The sequence below is a fragment of the Lynx rufus genome, unplaced genomic scaffold, assembly GCF_022079265.1.
Source record: "Lynx rufus isolate CCGP_SWC_20201006 ecotype Redwood Valley unplaced genomic scaffold, mLynRuf1.p SCAF_10, whole genome shotgun sequence".
In the NCBI taxonomy this organism is placed as follows: Eukaryota; Metazoa; Chordata; class Mammalia; order Carnivora; family Felidae; genus Lynx; species Lynx rufus.
Window position 1 is genome coordinate 86023384 of NW_025814824.1, and position 25881 is coordinate 86049264.

The 25881-nt window shown below is 45.9% G+C and overlaps 1 protein-coding gene across 1 annotated transcript in view; it reads left to right on the top strand.

The window, feature by feature from the left end:
- The first annotated feature begins 18101 nt into the window (after positions 1-18101).
- Positions 18102-25881, top strand: part of GARNL3 (GTPase activating Rap/RanGAP domain like 3) — a 68925-nt gene continuing 61145 nt past the window's right edge. Inside the window, exons 1-3 of the mRNA XM_047097126.1 lie at positions 18102-18137; positions 18692-18791; positions 20340-20458. Coding sequence (XP_046953082.1) covers positions 18102-18137; positions 18692-18791; positions 20340-20458 — 255 coding nt within the window. The remainder of the gene's footprint in view (positions 18138-18691; positions 18792-20339; positions 20459-25881) is intronic.

The following is a 25881-nucleotide window of genomic DNA, read 5'->3' on the forward strand; positions in this document are numbered from 1 at the left end:
TTTATTTAGCCAGCTGCCCAGACCAGCTGTGAGGGGGAGCCCTGGGACTGCCATTCTGCGTGCCAGCACCAAATCACTTTGCCAGCGTGACCTGTAAGTCACCTGCCCACCTACTGCCCTCACACCCACACTCACCTGAGGGAGGCCCTGCCAGCAGGAGCTCAGGGTGCCAGTCTGATGTGCTAGATCTGATTCAGTTACTGCGAAGCTTCACTTTCCCTTGCACGTGGTGATTTAGGTCCTTTGGCCTGTCCTTCACTTTGGTCTTTCCTTTATGATAGACCTGGTAGGATTTCCTGGAAATTTCTTGCTTGAGTCATGAACCTCTGGTTTCCAGAACTGGCATCGATCTTGCCTGCATTTTTATATTCCTTTGGTCATTTCAGTAGGAATTTGGCATCAGCCCATTCACATATGTTTTATTTGCAAAGTATTTAGTGAACATTTATACCGTCAGACAGTGTGCTTAGCTTTGGGGATGCAGTGGGGAGGAAAACCAACATAATCGCTGTCTCCATGGAGCTTATCGTTGGGGAGTAGAGGGAGCACATGAGAAGAAACAGCATGAATCAAGTAATCACACAAAGAAATGTAACTCACAACTCAACAGGAGTGCCCTAGAACTTTTCCCAGGCGGCAAGGGCGGGGAAGTCCCCTGACTGCAGTGAATTTGAAAGGTGAGCAGGAGTTCTTTAGGGGAAAATGGGAGAGGCCTTCCTTGCAGGTCCTCTGGTGAGAAGGAGCAGTGTGGACAGAGGTGAGATCGTGGGACAGTCACAGATGCAGTTTGCCAAAATCGCCCGGCTGCGGTGTGCAGACTGGGTCGGAGAGAAGCAAGGGTGCCTGGGTGCATCAACCTGCTAGGAGGCGGTTGCAGTCATCTGGGGTAAAGATGACAGCGACTTGGGTGCGGATGCTGGTGGTAGAGACGGGAAAGGTGAGAGAGTTAAAACCAGGTCAGCCTGAGGCCCGAGTTCAGTGCCTGTGGGTTTCGGGATCCTAAGTTCAGAGGGAGCCAGATTCCTTCCAGCCATCAGATCATTGAACATGTTCTTCCTTTCTGCTTCTTGAACCTTTGAAGCAAGACAAGCAATAACCTTCTTGTTCTGATCTCAGCACAGGAAAGGGCATTATTGCCTGTGCCCGTCAGTGTCTGGAGTATAGTGGTCGACATTCTGTATTTGTTATATGAGTGAATGAGTGAATCAGTGAATGACTGTCAGCTCTTCTCCCAAGCCTTTGAATTCTGGTTGTTACCAGCTCCAGCAAGGACTGTATCTACCAACCTCTAATTCAGGGGAGTGCTCATCCTCCTGTCTCTTTATACACCTGTGTCAGACGTAATTAATTGACTGCAGCTCTCTTTCCTCTCCAGATGCGACCTCAGAACACTTCTCCCAAAGCCCTTGAGGCAGCCTACACCAAGAACACTTGACTTGAAACCTGTTTGCTGTGGCCTAAATTTTAATATTTTAACAGACCATGAGTAGAAGCTCGTAGGCAAAGAAGAAATTGACACTGAATCCTCTATAGTTCCCCCTGTGAAAATGGCAGTGATGCCAGGAGAACTGCATTCATCTTGCCCTTATACTTTAGAATTGGCCTCTCTAAACTAGGCAACAGCCTACCAGACCTCACTTTTGACATTCACTGCAGAGACCCCAGGGCTACTCTCAGGTTCAATCATTTGCCAGAAGGAGACTCACAGAGTCTAGGTAAGGCTGTTAAACTCGTTTATGGTTTATTACAGCAAAAGGTTACAGATTAGGATCAGCCAAGGGAACCGGCACGCGGGACAGAATCCAGGAGGGTTCCGTATGCAGCTTCCTGGTGTCCTCTCCCAGTAGGGTCACGGACAGCATTAACTCCTCCTGGCAAGGACATGTGGCAGTACATGCACCAGGGAGGCTCACCTGAGCCTTGGTGTCCAGAGGTAGATCTCATACCGTGTAACCCAAAGCCCCCACCACAACTCCTGTTCTTCTCCTGTACGGCTCAAAGTGCCAGGTAAATAGACACTCCTGCAGAACATTTCCAGGCCTCAGAGATCACCTCTCCGAAGCCGAGGCCAAAGGCCACACTTCTGTTGGGCAGGGTTAAGTTCTTTTTTTTTAATGTTTATATTTTGAGAGAGAGAGTGTGTGCGCAGGGGAGGGGCAGAGAGAGGGAGACAGATCCAAAGCAGACTCCACGCTGTCAGCACAGAGCCCGATGCGGGGCTTGAACCCACGGACTGTGAGATCATGACCTGAGCCAAAGTCAGACACTTAACCGACTGAGCCACCCAGGTGTCCCAGGCAGGGACAAATTCTATACCACACAGTCTCTGTGGCTCATCTTCAGTTTACCGACCATGGAATAATCTGATGCCATAAATAGCTAAACATACATATAAAAATCCTTTCATTTATTTTTAGAAATGGTTTTGCAGGATAAAGAATAGGTTTAAAACCTGCACCTTTTCGTGGACTTTCCATGGTGGACGGTTAGGTAAGGATAATGGGTTTCTGAAGTCTGTCTGCCTGTGTTCACATCCCCAGACCTACCACGTACTAACCAATATGTGACTACAACTGGGGTTATTTTATTTACCTTTCTCTGCCTCAGTTTCCTCATTGGTAAATGAGAACAGTGATGGTACCCACCTGTTTTGCTGTTTTGAGAGTTAAATGAGACAATGCATGTGAAGGTCAGAAGAGTACAGGGTGTGGATAAATGCTCAATAAAAAATAGATACTGTTGGGGCGCCTGGGTGGCTCAGTCGGTTGAATGTCCGACTTCAGCCCAGGTCATGATCTCGCGGTCTGTGAGTTTGAGCCCCGCGTCGGGCTCTGTGCTGACAGCTCAGAGCCTGGAGCCTGCTTCCAATTCTGTGTCTCCCTCTCTCTCTGCCCCTCCCCCACTCATGCTCTGTCTCTCTCTCTGTCAAAAATAAACATTTTAAAAATTTTTGAAAAAATAGATACTGTTATTTTTATAATTATTGTGGAAAAGATTTATAAGCCTTTTGCAAATCGTTGTCCTTGGGAAGTTTTCCTCTGATTTTCTTGCATTTCCACACCTTCATGTCTCTTAACACGAGCAAAACTATGAGCTAACAATCTTTCTTAAGAAATTGTGTATGTGTTTGACCAGGTGAGTCTTGAGTTAGGTAAGAAGTGTCCCCCACCCCTGCCAGGGCAAGCACTTTCTAATGAATCTGGGAAATGGAAATTTTTGCCACATCTTTGCTACAAATTGTGGACAGATTTAAAAGTTTAAAAAAAAAAAAAAAAGATGTCATTTTCCCAAGTTGCTACTGAGAAATCTAGGCGTTTTGGGAGAAAATAAATGAAATCTTGGATCAGTCATTTTCGGACTGACGCACCAACGCCCGATCTCACTCATGTCACCCTACCAGTGAGCTTCTTGAAGACGGCCTGTTTGCAAGCATCATGTTGCCAGAGCTCACACTGAGCCCGCCTGCCTGGGAAGGGGCTAATTGGCCTTGTGGAGACCGTTTAAAACTGAGGCACAAGAGCTTTCTGTGATGTTAGTAGAGCCTTGAGTTCATGCCAGCCATTAATTGTTTTTTAGGCTTTCCTGTGAAGACGGCCGAACTTGAGACTTGGCTTTCAGTTTGGCCATCTGTGAGCTGCACTTGTCCACATGTGATGTGTATTAAGGTTGTTTTTCCAGGGAGCATTACTTTAATATTTGTTCAGTTTTGGAATGTGTCCACGTTTAGATTTTATTCAAATGTTCACGTTTAGATTTGATGCTCTTGTCTCCCTACTCTTGTGGGTTGTAGGGGGCAGGGAGTCCTCACTCTTCAGCTTCCTAAAGACTGTGGGGGCCGACTGTGTGAGGGCTTGGCTGGCAGAGCTTCAGAAAGACCGTTCTCTTCTAGGCTGGGCCCTCCAGCTCTCGTAGGATTTGGCTTACTTATGGGGCGGACACAGACGGACAGAAGGGGCTTTCCACATGGTGACCCAGCTACCTAACTGAGAGCTCTCTTGTCTCCTAGCTTATTTCTAGTGACGCCGATGGAGCCATCCAAAGGGCTGGAAGATTCAGAGTGGAAAATGGCTCTTCAGATGAGGTAAGGAAGCCCCGTCCCCCTGTATTGTCACTAAGCACGTGATTATAGCCCCAGGAGCTAAGCCATGGCTGTAGCACCTGTGATACAGCAGTGAGGCGTTTGTGATGCTCGTTACCACAGAACACTTGCCTCAGTGCAGCCTAGGAAGAGCTAAATGGAGCTCTTTAGAGCTTCACTTGAAGCAGACGTGAAGGGAAAATGCCATTATTCTTTGTATGAACGGTGCTGGTAATAGGGTGATGCAGACCCTTTAAAAGATCTTTAATAGGGCCACCTGGGTGGCTCAGTCGGTTGAGCGTCTGACTTCAGCTCAGGTCATGATCTCATGGTTCACGAATTGGAGCCCTGCTTCAGATCCTGTGTGTCCCCCCTCGCTGCCCCTCTCTCGCTTGCGCTCTCTCAAAAATAAACATTAAAAAAAAAGAAAAGAAAAAGATCTATAATAAAGCCAGGGAGACATAAAGGTAGTCTGCCAGCAGTGGAACCGAAGAAGAATTCACAGCCATGACACCTTTTGTGTTTGGCCCCAGAATCCCAGCTCTTCCCCTTGGCCAAGCTAGTCGGCTTGGCTGTGCCACGTGAGCAACACAGGGCTCAGGAGAGAGAGGCAAGAGTTACTGCAATTACCACATGTTGTCTTTATTCCAAGAAGACACCAGGGCAGGGTGCCTGTCCACCGTCCCTGGGCCCAAGCCCTCTTTCTGGGGTCTCCTGGTCTTCCTTGCTGCTGGCCGCAGGGATGCACCTTCCTGGTCTTTCTTCAGACTTCCACTGCCCACTCTACTCTTTGAGGTCTGCCTCCCAGAACTACACACAGAGTCTGGTGTAATCCCCCATTTTCCTTCTCTGCCCTCTCCCTGAGAGACAGGCCGTCAGAGTGCTTTAGCAGCCCCTAGCCCAGCTTTGGAGTCAGACAAGCCTGGGTTCAAGTTAAACCTCCCCTACCTTCTAGCAGTATGTCCCTGAGCAAGTGACCCAGCCTTTCCGAGCCTCGGTTTCTTCATCTATAAAATGTAAGTGTCTCAGGATTATTGAAAAGAATAAGTGAGCCAAGCTGATAAAGCTGTTGGAACTGTGCCCGCCATCTAGTACGCACTCAATAAGCGGTAGCTGTAAGAGTGATCGTGGTTGTGGTTGTGGTTGTTAACACGATCGCCGCTGTCTTGCCAGCCTTGCTTTCCTGACCACCTCCTTAATCAGATTCTTGGTGAAAGGCTGTGGATTTAACTTGAAAGGCCACGGCATTCGGGAGATTCTCTCTCATCTCAGCTGTGGCCTTAACTTCACATATCCAGACATGGCATCCTCGCCATTGCTCCGTGAGGCATGAGGAGGCCATCCCGTCTTAGGCCAGACCTCTGAATAGGCTCCCACTTACTCCTTTTCCAAAATGATGTCAACTGACCCACGCAGAGGAAGGAACTCCCGGGGGAATTTGCTTTTGAAGCTTGGAAACAGCCCTCCCCAAATGGCCCAGCTCCTGAAATAAGACAGTCTTATTACCGCAGACTCGGGCAGCCAACTGTGTCCCAGGAGCTAAGCCAGAAGCAGAAACACTTAAGTCTTCATTTTCCAGTGCTCACAAAGCTAGCAGCCACCGTGCTGAGTTTCTAGTTTGAAAACCTGAGTACCAAGAGACCCCAGAGGTTTTTGTGCCTCAAGACATCCTCGTGCTACCAAAAGTTTTGCAGAACGTTAGCCCAGCCTCGAATGAGCAAGCTGTACTGGACTTTCCCCACCCCACGTAAGCACCACTCTGCCCCCTGCCGGAACCGACGTCTAGAGGAAATCCACACTTCCAAAGACAGACATAAATGTGGTCCTAGGCTCACTAAACGCTCCGCACCTGGCTGAGTCCTCTGGCCATGCCTCTGGACCGGAGGGATTAGAAATCGCCTCCGGAGGCTCTGGAGTCAGACCGCCTGGGTTCAAATGGTGAGTCCACAACTCACCAGCAGCGTGACTGTGGGCAGTTCACTTAACATCTTTGGAACCGTTTGGTGGAGTTATTGATTTCACAAATCACTGTGGTCTGTTGTGTTCAAAACACAGTCCTGTCTCAGATTGCTTCTCTGGGAAATATGATATCAGGGCTCAAACACTGTTTTCAGTTTTGTTTCTACCTGAACCACTGAGCATGAGCCCTGAGTTGGAGCGCTGCGCCTGTGTTTTGTATTGATGGTCTTTAGTTAAAAGCCTCCGGCCAGTGTAATGTACACTCTGATAAAAGACCTTAGTGCCACATGAGACTCGGGGCAAAAAAAAAAAAAAGCTGGCTTGCTCTAAGTTAGTTAAAGCCGTCAGTGCACTAGAAGGGACGATATATGGAGCTTGCTTAAAATTTTTCAAACACACAAAGAAACAAATTGCAAAGTAATTTCATTATTGGGCTGTTTCTCCTTTTATTGAATTTTAAGAGCTGTTTATACCATACGGATCCTAGACCTTTATCAGATACGCAATTCGCAAAAATCCTCCCCCATTCTGCAGACTGTGTTTTCACTTTCTTGACTGTGTTTTTTGAAGCGCAGAAGTTTTTAAATTTAATGTCTCGTCCATCTATCTTTTTTTGTTGTTGCTCGTGCTTTTTGTATCATTTCAAAGAAACATTGTCTAGTTCAAGGTGGCTGAGTCACTTCCTTTTTTCTTTAAGTTTTTATTTGTTTATCTTGTGGGAGAAAGAGCGCGAGAGCGTGAGCAGGGGAGGGGCAGACAAAGAGGGGGAGACTGAGAATCCCAAACAGGCTCCATGCTGTCAGCACCCAGAGCCCGACTCAGGGCTTGATCTCATGAACCGTGAGATCATGGCCTGAGCCGAAATCTAGATTCGGACCCTTAACCAACTGAGCCACCCAGGCGCCCCGGCTCAGTCACTTCTTAGACTTACCGTTCCGTTGAAGATGATGTCGAATATGCCTTGATTTCTTTACACATCATCAGTACACTGATTTTACCATCTGTGTTGGAGAACTGCAGTATGTGAAGCCGCCCTGTGCTCGTGGTGTGGTAGTGTCCTGTGTTTCTCTGTGCGCGCAGCCGCCTAGTGATGTGCCAGTGTTGTTCTAGAAAATGAATTTTCAGGACTAATAGGAGACCCAGGCTGAGCTGCCTTTTAGTAGGCAATGTTACCTTGTGATTCAAAATAAGAAATATAGGGGCGCCTGGGTGGCGCAGTCGGTTAAGCGTCCGACTTCAGCCAGGTCACGATCTCGCGGTCCGTGAGTTCGAGCCCCGCGTCGGGCCCTGGGCTGATGGCTCAGAGCCTGGAGCCTGTTTCCGATTCTGTGTCTCCCTCTCTCTCTGCCCCTCCCCCGTTCATCCTCTGTCTCTCTCTGTCCCAAAAATAAATAAACGTTGAAAAAAAAAAAAAAAACAAAACAAAACAAAATAAGAAATATATATTTGGTCTTTGGCCCATTTCCTGACGCAGAGCTGCCCAAACGCTTGAGTGTCCTAAGTGAGAGGGTGATAAAGGTATCTTTTGTCACATTAATGAAGTGACTATAGGAAAGCCCCTAGGGATGGGGGCCTGGCTACTAGAGAAATTTCCCACCCACTTGCAGGGGGTAGAGCTTTTCATCCCACCCCTGGCTCCCAACCTCCAAGGAGAAGAGAAGTGCTGAAGACTGAGTTCAGTTGCCAACGGCCAATGATTTAATCAATCCCAGTTCAATCGGTGATTTAATCGATCAATGAAGTCTCCATAAAAACCCAAAGGACGGGGTTCAGAGAGCTTCTGGGTGGGGAACACGGGAGATGTGGGGAGAGTGTCAGGCCCGGAGGGCATCCCCATACCTCATCCTATGAGTCTTTTCTGTCTGGCTGTTCCTGAGTTACATCCTTTTATAATAAATCTAGTTAGTAGTTAAGCCAACAATCTAGTGAGTAAAATGTTTCTCTTGAGTCCTGTTAGCCGCTCTAGCAAATTAATCGAACACAGGAGGGGGTCATTGGAACCTCCAATCTGTAGCCAGTTGGTCAGAAGGACAAATGACAGCCTGGTCTTGAGATAGACATCTGTGGCAGAAGGAAGGCGGTCTGGTAGGACGGAGCCCTTCACCTGTGGGTTCTGAGGCTGTCTCCAGGGAGATGGTGTCAGAATGGAGTGGAGTTTCAGAACACCCAGCTGGTGTCGGAGAAATGCTTGGTGATGGGGGAAAAAACAAATTTGAGCCGATGTCAGAATCGGAGTGAGGGTTTGCATTTTCTTTTGCCAGACACCGTAAACTAAATTCCCAGCTTCAGACTTTCCAAACCACCCCAGTGATGCAGAACGGAGCTGAAAGTTTACGTGAAGCCTGGCTTGTGGACACAACACCTCAGAGGCGCTCCCCGCCTGGCTCTGCTCCGCACTGTGGCAACCTGCCCTCCAGTCTTTGGGGTAGAGGGGTCTCTTCTGATTCACGTTTTCCTTCGACGTTTAACCCTTTGGGGCCCTAGCATCATGTGGGCTGGGTCTCCTATTAGACTTCCCTGCTTCAGCAGGTCTGGGGTTTTGATTCTTTGCCCCAAGTTTAGTTTTGCTAGGATTGACACGTATCCTCAAGCTAAAAAGATACCCATGGTCCTCTTACCTCTCTGGCTTCCCTCTTGCCTGTTTGGGCTGGTAATTCCTGACTATCTTATGAGCATTCCAGGGCTTTTAAGGAGATGTTTTTAATATTTTTCTAGTAGTTTTAGTTTTTTCAGTGGGAGCATGGGCTGAATGACCTAGCCCATCATTACCCAAAACCCAAGCTGTATCAGGAGTGCCTTTCACGCAGCATGTCAAGTCATTCCACCTTCATTCTTTGGATCATTTCTCGGTGCCGGACAGCCAGTGCACTGGCCACTCAGGAGTAAGACTGCGGACGTCCCTGCCCTGGTGGCCTCTTAGACTGGCAGGGGGAGCAGTCAAAACAGCAAGTAACACAGGCACAATCAGAGGATAGCAAATTTTGGTAAGTACTGTGGGGAAAACATTGAGGGGGCTTGGTGCAAAGTAAGAGGAAAAGCCCTACCCAGATAGGATGGGTCCCAGGGATGTCACAGTGAGGCCGAGCAGTGTTTCTGAGACCACTGATGGTAAAGGACCCACTTTTTTATTTCCAATCGGTCGTAGAACTCAGTGTGGCCCTCCTACGCGCGACCAGTATACAGCACCCCGTTGGTATAACTCCCCACCAAATTTTCTAACACCCAGACAGGTCTGGATTCTATTTAAAGAAACGAATCCACTGAACATGACTTTGGTGTCACAGGAACCTCACGTTGCTTGTAAATGTTCCTAGATGCTTGCCCTCCATGGCTGTACACTTGGCCCTGGACTGATAAGAAGTTTGCAGATCAGCACCCATCCGTCCACTATTCCTTACTGCCTTAGAGTTCATCTAGGCCAGGCCCGCACCCTGCGTGAGTCATGAGTCCCTGCAGCAACTTCACCACAGGGAGCTCATCGGCCCCTGCTTGAATACCCCTGCTAGAAAGGGAAACTTGCTTCCTCCTCCATCAGTTGTTTTCTGCTGGACACCAGCTGAGTGTCCTACAATTCAGTTCAATTCTGACGCTACCCAGAGTTAGCGCCACAAGACTGCCCTCACTTCAGACACCAGGTGCAAGTATCAGGTCCCCGGTCACCCACACTTCTGTCCCACTTGGCTGCAAAGTTGGAGGTTTTCACAACCCCCCACCCCCCAGGTCCAATAATTTACTAAAACGACTCAGAATTTCAGAAAGCACTTTATTTACTATCACCAGTTTATTACAAAGGGTGCGACTTAGGAGCCTCCAAATGGGAGAGATGCACTGGGCACGGACCTTCCATGCTCCTGCCGGGAGGACCATCCTCCCAGCACCTTGGAAGATCCCCGGACCCCACCACGAAGGGGTTCCAGCACGTAAGCGTAATGATCAAATCGTTGGGCCAATGATTAAGTCATTCTGCAGCCCCTCCCCTCCCACAGGCTTCACCTTGGGGCTGAAAGCTACAAGCTTCTGATCAAGGCTTGGTCTTTTCCAACAGCCAGGCCCATCCTACAGCTCTGCAGACACCCAGCAAGTGTCACCTCCTTACCACAAAAGAAACTCCTGCTACCCTCGTCGCTCAGGAAATTCCAAGGGTTCTTTTTATGGGATGGTATTGATCATCTGTATTTTCCACTCAGCATTTCTGTTTACATTTTCTGTAGCCCACGGTGTACGGCTTAGCCCTCTTCAGCATGATAGGCCCTCAAGCATTCCAGGACATCTGCTGCTTTTCTCCTAAGACGTGGACTCCGTTCCACTTATCGCCAGCCTCACTGCTGCTCCTTGGCCACCGGAGAGGTTGTTTAGTGTCAAGTTGAGGTGCTCAGAACTGATTTCGGGGCTCCAGGTGCACCCCCCCACAGCCACAGGGTGGAGCACACTCGTCCCCTTCTGTCCTTTGCACGCTCTCTTTGTCTGAAGCCTCATTAAGAACCTTCCATATGCTACCCCTCACCTCAGTCTTTCTCACGTGCGCTCTTACTGGGCTATGAGGTGGCATCATGGTATGTGTAGTGTGTAGACCATTTTGGGAGTCAAGCAAACTTGGGTTCCCGCCTCAGCTCTATCACTCGCCAGTTTACGACCCAACTTCTCCGAGACTCGGTTTCCTGGTGGGTAAAATGAGCACCAATCCCTGCTTTGCAGCACCTGGCCTTCCCCGTCCTGTACTCATGCAGTTTGGACTTGTCCCCAAATAGGGTTTTGCATTGTCCATACTGAATTTCATCTCATCAGCGTGTCTCATAACTGCTTATTGTCAAGAGGTTTTTTTGACATCTTGATTCTGTCACCTGTCCTATTAGCTAACGCCCTGAGAAGCTTTAAAATACCTTCCAGTGTGCTGCTTCTGCCATCTGCGTGCTCGTTCAGATTATTAATTAAAATGAGTGTGACCCCTGGGTGGATCACTGGAGACCTCCCTTACGGCTCACTTGTATATATCAATTAGTATATTGTGGAACAGAGGGACAGTCTTTGAGCTTTTCATAAATCTCCCTTCCCTCATGTGGGAGGATTCTCTTACACACTGTTGGGGTATATGTAAACAAGTACAGTCTTTTGGGAGGGCAATTAGCAATAATTAAAAATGTGTATACCATTTGGCCAGCAGTGCTGCTAGGAGGTGTATTATAGCATTATTTAAAATAGAAAAAAAAAAAAACACCTGGAAACAACTTCCATTTCCATCAGTAGAGGAATAATTACATAAATTATGATACATTTATACAGTGTAATGCTTAGTAGCTGTTAGAAAGAATGAAGCTTTGGTGCGTACCATAGCAAAATGTTCACGATAGGATTAGTCCTAAAAGCAAGTTCCGGAATGATTAGTTTATCATCCCATTTCCTTAAAAGCAAACCAAAAAGAAAGATAAATATGTCTGTCAATATGCAAGAGAGTCTCCAAAAGGACACAGAAGAATTTAACAGCGATTGCCTCTGGAGAAGGGAAGCGGCAGGTCAGGAAAGAAGTCGGAAAACCTAAACTTTCCACGTCAAGCCCTTTTTATGCTGTTTACATATTTTGCACATCTCTACTCAACAGTAGTGTTTAATTTTTTAAAAAATCCATATAGTCAAAAAGAACAAGGTCGATCTGAATGTACCGGCATAGAAATATTTCTAAGATATTTTCTTTAGTGGAAAAAAAATAAGCCTCAGTGTAATAGCTACACGACCATCCCATTTATGAAAAGAAATTGTGTGTATATGCATATACATGTGTGTTATGAATGTATGTGTATATATGCACGTGGATGCGGACGTGTGACGTGTGCACGTACGTACATAGTAAACACACCTTTATGAATGCATACAAAGGTCTGGGAATATCCATACCAACCTGGTAGAATGGTTATTAGAGGGAAAGGCTGTGTACCAGGGCGTGGAAGATGGGGAAGAGAAAGGGATGTTAATTTATGTGTGGTTTCAGTTTTTTCAACCAGCTTACATTTCCATTTGCAATTCCAAAGATTTTAGTGTATTTTTTTTTAAAGACCATATTCTCTACTGCCAGTGTTCCCTCTGCAATTTAAACCTAGAAACTGAAATAAATGCATTCACTCACTAACTGAACTTCACTCTGGAAAAAAACTATGAAAACTCCCAGGCATTATATAAAACGAGGGGTCTCATCTGTAGCCCATGTTGTGTGGCTTTCCTGCTTAAAGTCAACCATGAGCGAATAGTCAGATAAAATGAGGGTGTTATATGTGGATTCTGATTACATTCTCCTCAAAATATCCTGGCCAGATTCATTCAGTTTCTCTCCTTCTCATCCCACAAGTATAAACGAGGTGAAGAAAAAACCATGAAGGTCAACAAAGAGGTTTTGTGGGCCTTGGACTTCAATGCAGGGATGATTCAGCATTTCTTAGTCTCAGGACTCATTTAACACTGTTGGCATGTTCAGGCACATCTGTTGCATAGAAGAATTTGAGTTTATGTATTACTCTTCATAATGCCTTTTAGCAAACCTTTATCTCAAAGGGCATAACATAGTAAGAGCCTGGGTGGCTCAGTAGGTTGAGTGTCCAACTCTCGATATTGGCTAGGGTCATGATCTCCCAGTCATGGGATCGAGCCCCACTTAGGGCTCTGTGGTGAGTGTGGAGCCTGCTTGGGATTCTCTCTCTCCCTCTACCCCTCCCCCATGAACATGCGCACTCTCTCTCTCAAAATAAACATCTAACCGATAAATTAATTAAACAAACAAACAAACAATGGCCTAAGTGTGGGCATCTGCAGTGTTAAGCTTTAGTTATCTGGCAATTGAGCCCATTAGAATATTTCCTCTAGGGGCGCCTGCGTGGCTCAGTCGGCTAAGCGTCTGACTTCAGCTCAGGTCATGATCTCGTGGTTTGTGAGTTCAAGCCCCGTGTCGGGCTCCGTGCCGACGGCTCAGAGCCTGGAGCCTGCTTCAGATTCTGTGTTTCCCTCTCTGTCTGCCCCTCCCCTGCTCACGCTCTGTCCCTCCCTCTCTCACAAAAATAAACAAACATAAAAAGAATTTTTTTAATAAAAATTAAAAAAAGAATATTTCCTCTGAACTTGCTTGTTGATGTCAAGTAAAGTGTTCCTGGTGTCATTGTCACCTTAAATGTTGCAAACAAAGTTTCTGTATCTCTGAAATCCTCTGTGCAGTAGGTCATCCTTAAAAGAGTTAGGGTTTGTTGCAGTATTAAAGCCATAGTTAGGCACTTCTGCACCCACTCCAGAACTGCTAACACGAAAATGACATGCTAAGAGCTGGTCAGAAGATGTGGAGAAGCTAGAACTCTCCCCATCTTACCAGTAGTGTAAATCGGCACATCCCCTTTGGAAGTTTGGCAACATATACTAAAACTGAACATTTGTCTCCCCTGATCCCCGGATGTATACCTAACAGCAGTGAGTGCTCATGTCCAGCAAAAGACAGACACAAGAATGTTGATGTGACTTTATTCTTAAATTTTTTTTTTCAACGTTTATTTATTTTTGGGACAGAGAGAGACAGAGCATGAACGGGGGAGGGGCAGAGAGAGAGAGGGAGACACAGAACCGGAAACAGGCTCCAGGCTCTGAGCCATCAGCCCAGAGCCTGACGCGGGGCTCGAACTCACGGACCGCGAGATCGTGACCTGGCTGAAGTCGGACGCTTAACCGACTGCGCCACCCAGGCGCCCCGATGTGACTTTATTCTTAATGACCCCAAATTGGAAACAGTCCATATGTCCATCAACTGAATGGTGAATACATACGCTGTGACGTTCGTATAGGGGACTGCTACATGGCAACAGAAGAGAATGAACTGTTCCTACATCCCCAACCTGGATGAATGTCATAGACTCAATGCTGAAGAACAGAGCCCGACGCAAATACACATGATCTGATTTCATTTCTGTGAGGTTCAAGAGCAAGTAAAATGAATTGTGGTGACAAAAGTCAGGAGAATGGTTACCTTTCAGAGTATGATTGGGTATTGAGTGGGGAAAGTGAGTGAAAGAGCCTTCTGGGGTACTGACAATATTTTCTGTCTTGATCCAGGGAATGGTCACACAAGGGCATATACATATTTTAAATATCATTTATGATTCACTCAAGATTTGTGCCCTTTATACTGTCCACTTCTGTTTCTTATCATCAGAAATCGGAACTCATTTTTACAGTCGTTCTGGGGTCTTTGGACAGAGGTGCTTCTTTGTTTTGTTTCTTTGCTTAGTATCCTTTCTTTTGTCAGTTCTTGTGTGTATTCTTGTCTTTACGCCTCATCATATGTGATTTTTAACAAGGGACAGGAAGTGTCTTGCCCTGCGAGACTCACAACTTTTTTGGTGTTGGGTTCTCCTCCCCCAATTTTAGTTAAGGATTCAGTGAAGTCAAAAGTAGGTAACTTTTTTTAAAATTCTTTTAATGTTTGTTTATTCTTGAGAGAGAGAGGGAGAGAGAGAGAGACAGACAGACAGACAGACAGACAGTGCACGAGCAGGGAAGGGGCAGAGAGAGGGAGACACAGAAGCCCAAGCAGGCTCCAGGCTCTGAGCTGTCAGCACAGAGCCCCATGCAGGGCTTGAACCCACAAACCATGAGATCATGACCTGAGTGAAGTCGGACTCTCGAGTGACTGAGCCACCCAGGCATCCTAAGTAGGTAACTTTTTGATCATTGAAAAAAAAAAGCCCTCATAGGGACACCTGGGTGGCTCAGTCAGTTGAGCGTCCACCTTCAGCTTGGGTCATGGCTTTACAGTTCACGGGTTCACTGCTGTCAGCGAGGAACCGCTAGAGATCTGCTGTCTCCCTCTCTCTCTGCCCCTCCCCTGCATGTGCACCCACATGCGCTCTCTCTCAAAATAAACATTAAAAAAAAAAAAAACCCTCATGATTGGCACTTGTTACACAATAGAGATACAGTCCATGCCACTGGCCAGAGTCCCGTCTGTCACTCTGAGATTCCCTTCCGAGGGGCTGTATGTTGTCTTTTGTTATTCCATTCTGCGGCGGCCAGTGTTCAGACCTCTGGGAGGGGAGAAGACAGACTCGGGGCTTTAGAAGATCTGGAGTTTGGGGGTCATTTTCTATGTCCATTAACCCCCTTGGCAGTCTGTGAGGCCTGCAGGCCCCTTCTCAGAATATTTTTGGACGCATAAAACAAAACACATGAGATCACAAAGGAAAACAGTTGTGCTGAAGTACTTCTAGGAATGATTTTTTCTTGTTTGTTTTGTTTTGGTTTTTTTTTTTGTTTTTTTTTTTCAATATATGAAATTTATTGTCAAATTGGTTTCCATACAACACCCAGTGCTCATCCCAAAAGGTGCCCTCCTCAATACCCATCACCCACCCTAGGAATGATTTTTTTAAACCTAATATATGAGGCAGTAATATATGTGGTTTTTTATCAATACGTTAAATAACGAGGCCAGCAGCAGGTCTTGCAACTACTGTAATTTTGAACCATGAAAATTGCAAACAGTATTCAAGATGTCTGCAGTTCCTGTAACGAGTTCTAAAAATATCTGTGACCTTTTTTTTTTTTTTTTTTTGTAATTGAAAGAAACGCTACGTTTTCATTAGAAGGTAGGGAAAGAAAGATTTTTGTTTGTTTCACCCAAGTTCACGGCCTTCCCTGGATTCTTTGAGAACCCCTGGCATAGAGCATTGCTTCTCAAGATTCAGTGTTCCTCGGAATCACCTGGGATGCTTGTGAAATTGCAAATTCCAGGGCCCCGCCCACAGAGATCCTGAGGAGGAGGTAGAATGGGCCCACGGGTGACATTTAACAAATCTAGAAGCACAGACCTAAGATCTGGCGCTGTGCCGTGCAAGTCTGAGAAGCTCGAGAGGCCTAATTGGCCTGCCTCCCTCAGAGTCTCCCCTCCAGGCTCTGTTGATGGTGTCCAAGGCCTTGGGACAGTGGCACCCACCACAGTGGCATCTGACTGGCTAAGGCCAGCTGCCTTAGCTGGACCCCACCTGTGTCTGGTCAGCTGATGCCTGAGGCTGGCTGGTGGACCCCAGAGTCAGACCACAGCTGCATGCTGCCCAGAGGCATCCTGGACTGTGGACTGGCACTGCCGGTGGTTGATTATTATAAAGTGAACACTGTTGACAATGAATCATCCAGACATTCTCCTGGGAACAAAATCCAATTATGGCTCTTCTTGAGTCACACCAAAAGGTCAAGACTGAGAGGCAACAACATCTTGAACAGGTGATCAACACTAACATCACCAATGAGGAACAGCCATCTATCTGTTCTGGAAATAGGATAAGCTGAGGACAGGCTCCGCTTATGTAGCATTCTGACCAGCTATGCGTAACCTGAACCTCATTGTGGGGAAGCATCAGACAAACCCAGAAGGATTAATTCTTGCTTTTTTATAAAGAATTGGGGAGGTTGTGCTGTATTCTTGAAAAAAATGTCAGTGTGGTAAAAGACAGAGTCTCTGGAAATGTTCCAGATGAAGGGAGTCTGAAGAGACCCAACTAAATCACCCTGAACTCAAGAGGGAAAATGCTTTAAATGACATTTTTGAGTCAATTGACAAAATTGGAATACAAATGGTAGACGGAAGTATTGTATCAATGTTAAATTTACAAAAGTTGGTAAAGTTATAGTGTGGTTATGTAAGAAGATAGCTCTATTCTTGGGAAGTACACACTGAAGCATTAGGGATAAAGCGTTAGCATAAAGGGATATTTATGCATCTTAGCCTTAAATGTTCAGAAAAAAATTTTTGTGTGTGTGTCTGGGGAGAGAGTAGTGAACAAATGAACAAATGGGATAAAATATTAACAGCTAAGTCTGATTAAGGGTATAGACATGTCCTTTGCAGTCTTATTCTTGCAACATTTATGTAAGCTCAAAATTATTGCCAAATTAAAAAATATGTGTGTGTGTATATATATATTTACATGTAAATATATATATTAAATATATATTTATATATAAATGTAAATTAGTAGCTGATTTTTTTTATTTCAAGAAAATTCAATAAAAGCACAGTAATGCTAAGCATTAACCTCCTTTTTTACTCCTTGAGTAAAAGGGCAAAACATAAAAACCCAGATGATGACATAATGGTTAAAATTTTTAAAAAGAAAAAAAAAAATTCCCAAATGGGCACTGACTGCGGTTTCAGCTCCACTGCCTATGAACTCCACAACCTTAGGCAGCATAGCTGAAGTCTCCAGGCCTCAATTTCTGCGTCTGAAAGTAGGAAATAAAAGAAAATCGATGTCATAAAGTTGGCGGAGATGCTATGGAGATAATGCACAGAAAGTGCTTGGCCTGGTCCTTGGCCCTTAAAGCTCTCTCAATGAGTGTCAGTGTTTCCAGAGCATGAGCAAGACAAAGAGAGTCCTAATTCACTTTATAGAGTAATATAACCCCGGGACACCTGGGTGGCTCAGTTGGTTGAGCATCTGACCTTGGCTCGGTCATGATCTCACAGCTTGTGGGTTCGAGCCCCGCGTCGGGCTCTGTGCTGACAGCTCTGAGCCTGGAGCCTGCTTCGGATTCTGTGTCTCCATCTCTCTCTGCGCCTCCCCTGCTCATGCTGTGTCTCTCTGTCTCTCTCTCTCAAAAATAAACATTAAAAAAGTAATATAATCCCTGAAGCATGACCGAAATACATACAGAAAAGAAACTGTAGCCCCATCTCACTAACAAAAATGATACATAATTCATTTTTTCTAATCCAGCAATGTATCAAAAGGATACTATATACCATGACCTAGGAGGACGTATTCCAGAAATCTAAGAGCCATTCAGCATCAGAAGAGCCAGTAGCATAATTCATTATATTACTATGATTTTTCCCCAATTCAAGCTATCCTGTCAGTAGCTGCCAAAAAAAACTTGCAGTAAAATTCGATATTCATTCCTAACAGTGGCCCCTTTGTAAGCTCACAATTGAAGGAAACCCCTTCAACATGCTAAAGCAAGTGACCACAAGTACCTAGTAAATCATAAGAGACGTGTTGGAATCAGAAAATTACGTTCCAACAGTCTGCTGTATACACATGGCACAATGTACATGTCAGTGGAGTTCCAAACCGCATTTTCAGTATGATTGTGTTTTGGTAAGAAAAATACATATGCACGCATGTGTAAGAAACAATGAGTGGGGACCCTGCCAAATCATAGTGATTATCTTTGGGGAGAGGATTCAGATGACTCATTATGTTTATCCAGATTTCCCCCACTAATTGTGTTATTTCATGACAAATTTTTTAAATTCTACCAAAAACATTCTTACTTGAATAAGAGGCTGCAGAGATGCATTCCAGGTGAAAGGTGCCTGTTACAGGGGTACCAAACAGAAGGGCATGCCTCTAGGGGGCACCAACTGCCAAATATTTGGAGCTTCGAACCAGAAAGCTGTACTCAAGTTGGAAATAGCTGAACCCATCACTCGGTTCTTTTTCCTATGCCCCAGGGACCTTTCGAATGCTTCTGTGACGTGGATGTGTTGTCTTTTCTAATGAGGACATGTGGTTACAGTCCTGTGTGTCTGCTTTTGACAATGACTTTTCTGGTTCTTTGGCCGCTGATTCATTGCCAGCTTCTTGTTTACTTTCTGAATAAGCCTCTTAATGACACAATTTTGTTCATTTACAGAACGCAACTGCCCTGCCAGGTACGTGGCGAAGAACAGACGTGCACTTAGAAAACCCAGAATACCACACCAGATGGTATTTCAAGTATTTTTTAGGACAAGGTAACTATGCCATTATGGTGGTTGGGAAGAAAGGATATTCAAAATGAAAAATAGTGTCAGTGTAATTTATTCTGGTGCCCTAAAAGTATGAAACTAACCAGTTTAGGGACACTGATGTCAGGCTAGTAGTAAGCTTTTTTTTTTTTTTTTTTTTTTTTTTGTAGATTTGAAGATTCAATTCCAACCTCAGCCCTAGGGTTATTTATATATAAACATATATTTTCATCCCTTGGGAGTTAAAGGGAGTTAGATATTCTAAATGGCAATTTGAATTTGCAGGGTGGACAACAACTTTAGACCTAACCAAGGCACGTGCCAAGTACTATCCTATACCAAGTGCTGTAAACAGGTCTATAGCGGATTTTGAATACTTAGTTTAAGGCAACGAGGGAAAGAAATGATTCCCTGAGCTCCAGGGTCAATATAGAACTGGAGAGGCATTGTCCTGTAGGCTCTGGTAACAGGTATTTATCTATCACCTACCACATTCCAGGCAATTATACTGGCCAAGGCAGTCATCATCCCTACCCTCATGGAGACTCTAAAATGGGTCTGAGTCCTGGTTCTGCCATTCTTAACCGCAGGACCTGACACTGGTCACTCTCCATGTCTCCGAGATTTAATTTCCTTCTGTGCAAAGTGGAGGGATTACTAATACATACCTAGTAGGTTAGAACAGGAGTTTCAGTGAGATACGCTGGAGAAACGCTAAGCCCTGCTCCTGGCACACAGCAAGAGCTCAGTCATTAATAGCGATGTATATTTAAAGTGAAGGGCTCAAGTGAACATACATGGGAAGGCAGAAAATGGAAATGGAAGAATAATCACTGTTGCAGGATTAGAGAGGAGCCAGATAAACTGCTTATCAGGCTAATGCATGTGTTTCTAGAAGATGTGATGCTTGGACTATAAAATGAGAGTGATCAGGTGCAAAGGATGTCTTTTTAAAAGTCTGATACTGTTTTATTCTAAGAAGTTTGCTTGCTGTAGACAAGGCATATTTCTTTATAAAGAAAGAAGTCAGTGGGAAAGTTCTCATCTTCCCAAATGCTTGAAAGCCTAGTGCCCTGAGCAGTGGGGACTTTAGAGAAAACCAGTGCCATCAGTTCAGATGCCAAGAAACTCAGAGGTAAGGCAGGCTCCAGAGTTGGTGGATTCAGAGGCTCAGTGGTGTCATCGAGGCCGGCCCTCCTCAGGGTTGCAAGGTGGTTACAGCAATTCCAGGCATCACCTCTAGACACCACCATGTCCAGAGCAAGGAGAAGGCCATCTTCAGGAGTGAAGAAGCCTTTCCAGAAACCCCTTGACCCATTTCTCCTCCCGTCTCATTGGCTGGTATTGGTCACTTGTTCGTTTCTGAACATTTCTGAACCGATCACTGCCAAGGTTGAATCGGAGCGCGCGATCAGTATGGCGTGATCAGAATCTTTTCCGAGCTGGGTTTAGGATTCGTGCTCCCTGCTCATGTGGGAAGGAAAAGTTGTCTACTCCCACCGGGACCTGAAAGAATCAGTTGTATGTTCACTGTTCTAAAACTCTCTCCTGCAGTCCATCAGAATTATATTGGAAATGATGCAGAGAAGAGCCCTTTCTTCTTGTCCGTGACCCTTTCCGACCAAAACCATCAGCGCGTCCCTCAATACCGTGCAATTCTTTGGAGGAAAACAGTAAGTACCTGGCTTGCCCCTGGAGCATCCCCCTTGCTCCAGAGTTTTATTAGTGTCCTTGTCAGAATGGTTCTGGTGAGTCTTTTTCTATGTGGTTCTCTGAGTTTGGATATTCAGGATTATACTCTTGAGCAGTGGGGCCTTCAGACTCTGGGTTCAACCACAAATTCTCCCCGACAAGCCACTAACTGGGCATGTCCCTTCCCCTCCATCTCTGGCCTGTGGAGCACAGAACTGTATTTTACAGAGCATTTACCTTAGCTGTTACTAAGACTGAAACTGACCAACCGGTTCACCTTCAACTAAAAGAAACAAAATTTATTGGAAGAATATAATACTGTTACCCGGTACAGCCAATGGGGTGCTACTATTTCCATGGGTCATTCAGTCAAGCACTGAGTCAACTGCGCTTCTAGAAGTTTTTTGAGGCTTAGCCCCTTTCATCAGTTTCCTGAGGTAGAAAAATAACTCAAGACTTAACAAGTACTCCCTGCCCAGGGTGGGTTCTGAGTGGACTGAAAGCAAGTCCCTTCAACTCAGGAATGCAGGCCTCTCTTTAGCTCAGGAAAATTCTCTTAGGTTCATTATTGCTGCTTTTTCTTCTCTTTTCTGAATTCTTTTTCTGGGAATTCTTATGGTTGGTCTCTGTCTTTCACCTTTAACTTAAAAAAGTTAATCATTTTTTTCCCTCGGACTTTTTTTCTTCCTTTGCTTCTCAGAGAATTTTTCATAGGCATTATGGACACTAGAAAGAGCAAAGGATTTGGAGCTAAGCAAACCAGGGTCCAATTACAGCAGTAGCAAATTCATTCATGTCAGTTTGAGAAAATTGCTGATGCTCTCCATTTTCTTCTTTGTAAACTGGGGAAAGTTCTGGGCTGTGGCTCAAAGGGTGCTGAGGACTATATTAAGTGAGCTGTTATTTGAAAATCCACATCTACGTGACGTCCCAAATCATCAGATCTTAAATTGCTTAGATACCTGAAGGGTAGAACATTTTACTCTCGAATCGGTGAATACAGTGTATAATTAAGAAGCAACGAGATAACCACACTCAGAAAATGTTAGTCCTATTATGTGGTGGTCTCACTTTATGGGTGCATTTGTTGAAAGCTATTACTTAATCATTGCACACTGATTTTCACCTCAGCAATACAGTATCTCAGAAATTGCCACGTAGATCTTTTGGGGAAGGAAATAATACAGGAACTTAAAGAAACAGTAATTTTTTGTATACACACACTTAAAAAAGCAGTGGTTTCTTTACACACACACTCTTGAAAAAACAGTAACTTTTTTACACACGCACATACATCAACACGTTTGCATGCGTGCGTACACATACAGCAACTTCAAAAAGTCCAGAAAGAATTTCTAGGACCGTTACCGAGTAAGTTGTAATTAGGAACTTTTTGCGATGATTAAAAATAGTCACAGTTAACAATAAAATCTAACATTTATCGAGCTCTTACTGTATGCCATGTATACTAAATCTTCCCAATGCGTTATCTTAATTGGTGAAATTGTGGTTTAGGGGGGTTAAATGCCATGGCCGAGGTCACATGCCAGAAGGTGGCAAGGCCAGGCAGAACCCAGGACTGCCTGCTGAGCTGGCAGTGCCGTATGTAATCAATTCTCCGTGTAATTCTTTTGACTCGTGCTGTTCCTTTCACTGGGCTCTGATCTGCATGAGAGCAGAGGACATATAACTGCTTTGTTCTCACCCAGCCCTGTTTCTGGCACATAGAAGTAGCTCGAGAAGTATTTACTGAACGAATCAACGAATGACACCAAAGTCCAGCCTAACCTGTGTGCCGTGCCGCCTCTGTTTATATAAATGCCCATGTTATGTTTCAGAAAGTTTTCTCTTTTTAGGCAGGTTGAAGGTAAAAATCTAATGTAAAGCCGAGTCAGCTCTTACTCCTGAATGATTTCCTGCGGAAAATTTTGGCTCTCCCCTCTCTCCCCGTGCTGCTGAAACTGGGCTCGGTCTCACCATCATCATAGCTGTACTGAAGCAGAGTTTATGCACCGGTGTTGGCAGATAACGTTGAGGGGCACCTGGATGGCTCAGTCAGTTGAGTGTCCAACTCTTGATTTTGGCTCAGGTCATGATTTTACAGCCGTGGGATTAAGCCCCCATCCGCCCTGGGCATGGAGCCTGCTTGGGATTCTCTCTCTCCCTCTCTCTGCCCCTCCCTCACTCGTGTTCTCTCTTGCTCTGAAAAATAAATAAACAGACATTTAACATAAATAAATATTCTCTTTGGATGACTCTGCCTCTTTTGGAGAAATAGTCTCTCTGATTTCCTCTCCCCCTGCTCCTCTTGAAGTTGATATCTGGGTGCCCAGGGAGAGGGTTTAGGAGACCTCACAGTGGTGGGAGAAGAGGACTGTGGGTTCACGTGGGGCTTTCTGTGTTCTCTTGTCGAGTGGCTGATCCGGTCTCTGAACTAGCAACCGCATATGTAACTGGTCCCCTCTGGGCTTTTTGGTGTCACTGGAATGCACCTGTCACCGGAATCCGTGGTCCTAGTCATTTGCCCCTTGCGGTGATGGCACCGCACACTGTGAGCTCCGTGACCTGATCCCAGGTCTCTGCTAGCCACTGAGCCTCTCAGGTCTGTCCCTGTCACCGGCACCTCCCCTGCTAGCCACAGGGCAGGTGGGCTGAGGCAGGAGCACCGCTCCAGGCTTATGTTTCTAATCTTGCTGACCCTCCATGCTTGAAGCTGCTGAGTCACTGCCCCTCATCGTGTTCAAACAGGTTCTACGCAGACTTCGATTCCTAAGGAAGGCCGTGCCTGGGAAGTGAACCTCCAGTCCACATGTTCTGAGGTGTCTCCAGGGCTCACCTTGATCTATTTGCAGCGTCCCTGCACCCTCTTCGAGGCCTGCCCTTGGAATGGCGGAACCAAGAGCCCTGGCACCTAACACCTTGGCTTTTCCTATCTTCCTTCTTCCTTCCTTCCACCAACACAAGAAAGGATAGTTTTGCCCTTTGGCCGCCTTTCTGGAATGGATTCTCTTAGTGTCTTGCCTTCTTCCTTCAGGCAGTAAGAGCCACTCCATCTCCTCACCGGGGAAGGTTGCCAGGTACTGGGAGGGAGGAGCAGGTACAGGGGGGAGTTTTGCTTATTCTAATGACTGAAGATGTCGTCTCTACTGCATTGTAAATTGTGACAAACACTCTGAAGGAAACAAAGGCAGAATGATACGGGAGACCAACTTTAGATCAGACAGCCAAGGAAAACCTTTCCGAGGAGGTGACATTTAAAGAGACCTACAGGAGGGAAGGGAACGAGCCACATAAATGGTAGGGGGAAGGGGCAGGCGGGGAGCATTCCAGAAAGAGAGAACAACAAAGACAAGACAAAGGAGGAGCTCTGGGGACTCGTCTGGGCAGAAGGCAAGGAGGAGGGAGTCAGACCCCAAGACCCCCGTGAAGGCAGTGGGGCTGGCCTAATGAGTTACCCCCCTCTACTGAGAAGTGCCAGTGCCTTGTCCAGAGCCTCTAGTCTGGACCCTGGGTTGTTGCCAGGGCAGGGCAAGTTCTTGCTAGCAGCTCTGAGTGGCGGTGCTGAAGGAAAGTGAGGGACTGAGAAACCAGAGCAGAGCCTGGCAAAACGGGTCAGTTGTGAAGCCCCTCTGAGCCCCAAACTAGTGCCAGAGGCTGCAGGAGATGCACAGAAGCACGTGCCTCTGCACCCCCTCTCCCCTTCCACGAGCCCACATTTTGTTCTCAGAGAGCTAAGACCGTCCTGTTTATCTCTGCTGTATTTCTTCTAAACACAAAGAAAAGACTTAAAAAACAACTCATACTTACCGTACAGATTTCATCTGTACGAGACAATGCAGCTAGTAAAAAGAGACTCCAAATCCACTTACTCAGGGATGACCACCACAACACCCTTCTAGACACCTGTTCACACACACCTGCCACCTACAGGGGGTGACATCCGACGCGCACTTCCGTATCCTTGCAGCGATTGCTTGGTGTCGCCTGTACGTGTACTCGACGCTGATTGTGTGTCTGTTGGTCCCACTGGAACACAGAGAACCAGAAGGTGTTTTTTGTTGGAAACCACTGTGGAAAGCTACAACAGGGAGAAGATGAGGGAGGAAGAGCTTTTACCAGTTTGTGGTGAAGAAAAATACAAATCCACCATCCCATGAGCCCGGGGTTCCGCATCCACGTAGGCAGCTTATGCAGGTGCTACAGTCAGCCAGGCAGGGGCTGGATCCTCTCTTCTTCCATACGTTCCCCCCTCAGGCTGCCCTGGACTTCTCTTTAAAACTGCATTTTGGCGTGTTCGGTGAGAAGGAAAAGTAGCTAAGGTAGGGGAGGAGCAAGAAGGTCAGACTCAAGACCCTCTTGTAGAAGGGTTGGCATCCTGTACAGGTGACCGCAGTGTGAGGTAGGCCGGGGCTGGCCACAAAAGCAAGGCCACCAAAATAACTCAGATTTCAGTGGGTGGGTTATGTGGAATTTGAAAATGCCTATTCCCATCATAATACTTGTCTGTATCCGAGATCTTCTAAAATCTGTAACATAAACTGCATTGCTCGATTGAGAACCCATAAGAAGGGCTTTGCCTCATGCAACTTCTGATGGTTAGCTGGAAAGACACACTCCTCCCCAGCCCTGGTTCTCTGGGGGCATGGGTGTGAATGTTGAGTTCACTGGAAAAGGTCACGGGCTCGACAAGGTTGAGGAAGTCCATCCCGACGCCAGTGTTCAGGGCTTGGACTGATGAGTTTGGCAGGTACGTCTCGAAACACAAGGAAAATCCTATTTCCTTCCTTGCCTGTTTCCTACAAGAAATGCTCTTACCCTTTGTGCTGCCAATTTTATTAGTCAAAGTTAGAAAGAAAGTTTTATGTGTGTACTACATCGCATTCCCTTTTGCCAAATGTGTAGTGTAAATCCTTTGTGGATTACAAATCTGTATCGTATCTTTTTTGAAAATTATTATTTTTTAAAAATATTTATGGGCACCTGGGTGGTTCAGTCGATTTAAGCATCTGACTCTTGGTTTCAACTCAGGTCATTATCTCGTGGTTCCATGGGTTTGGGGCCTGCACTGGGCTCTGTGCTGACAGTGTGGAGCCTGTTTGCAATTCTCTCTCCCTGTCTCTCTGCCTCTCCTCTGTGCGCTCGCTCTCTCTCTCTCTCTCTCTCTCAAAAATAAATAAACTTTTGTTCTTTAAAATAACAAATAAACAAAATGTTTATCTTTGAGAGAGTGCAAGCAGGGGAGGGGCAGAGAGACGGGAGGACAGAGGATCCAAAGCGGGTTCAATGCTGATAGCAGCGAACCTGATGTGGGGTTCAAACTCATGAACCATGAGATCATGACCTGAGCTGAAGTCAGATGCTCAACCACCTGAGACACTCAGGCACCACTCTTTTTTGGGAAATT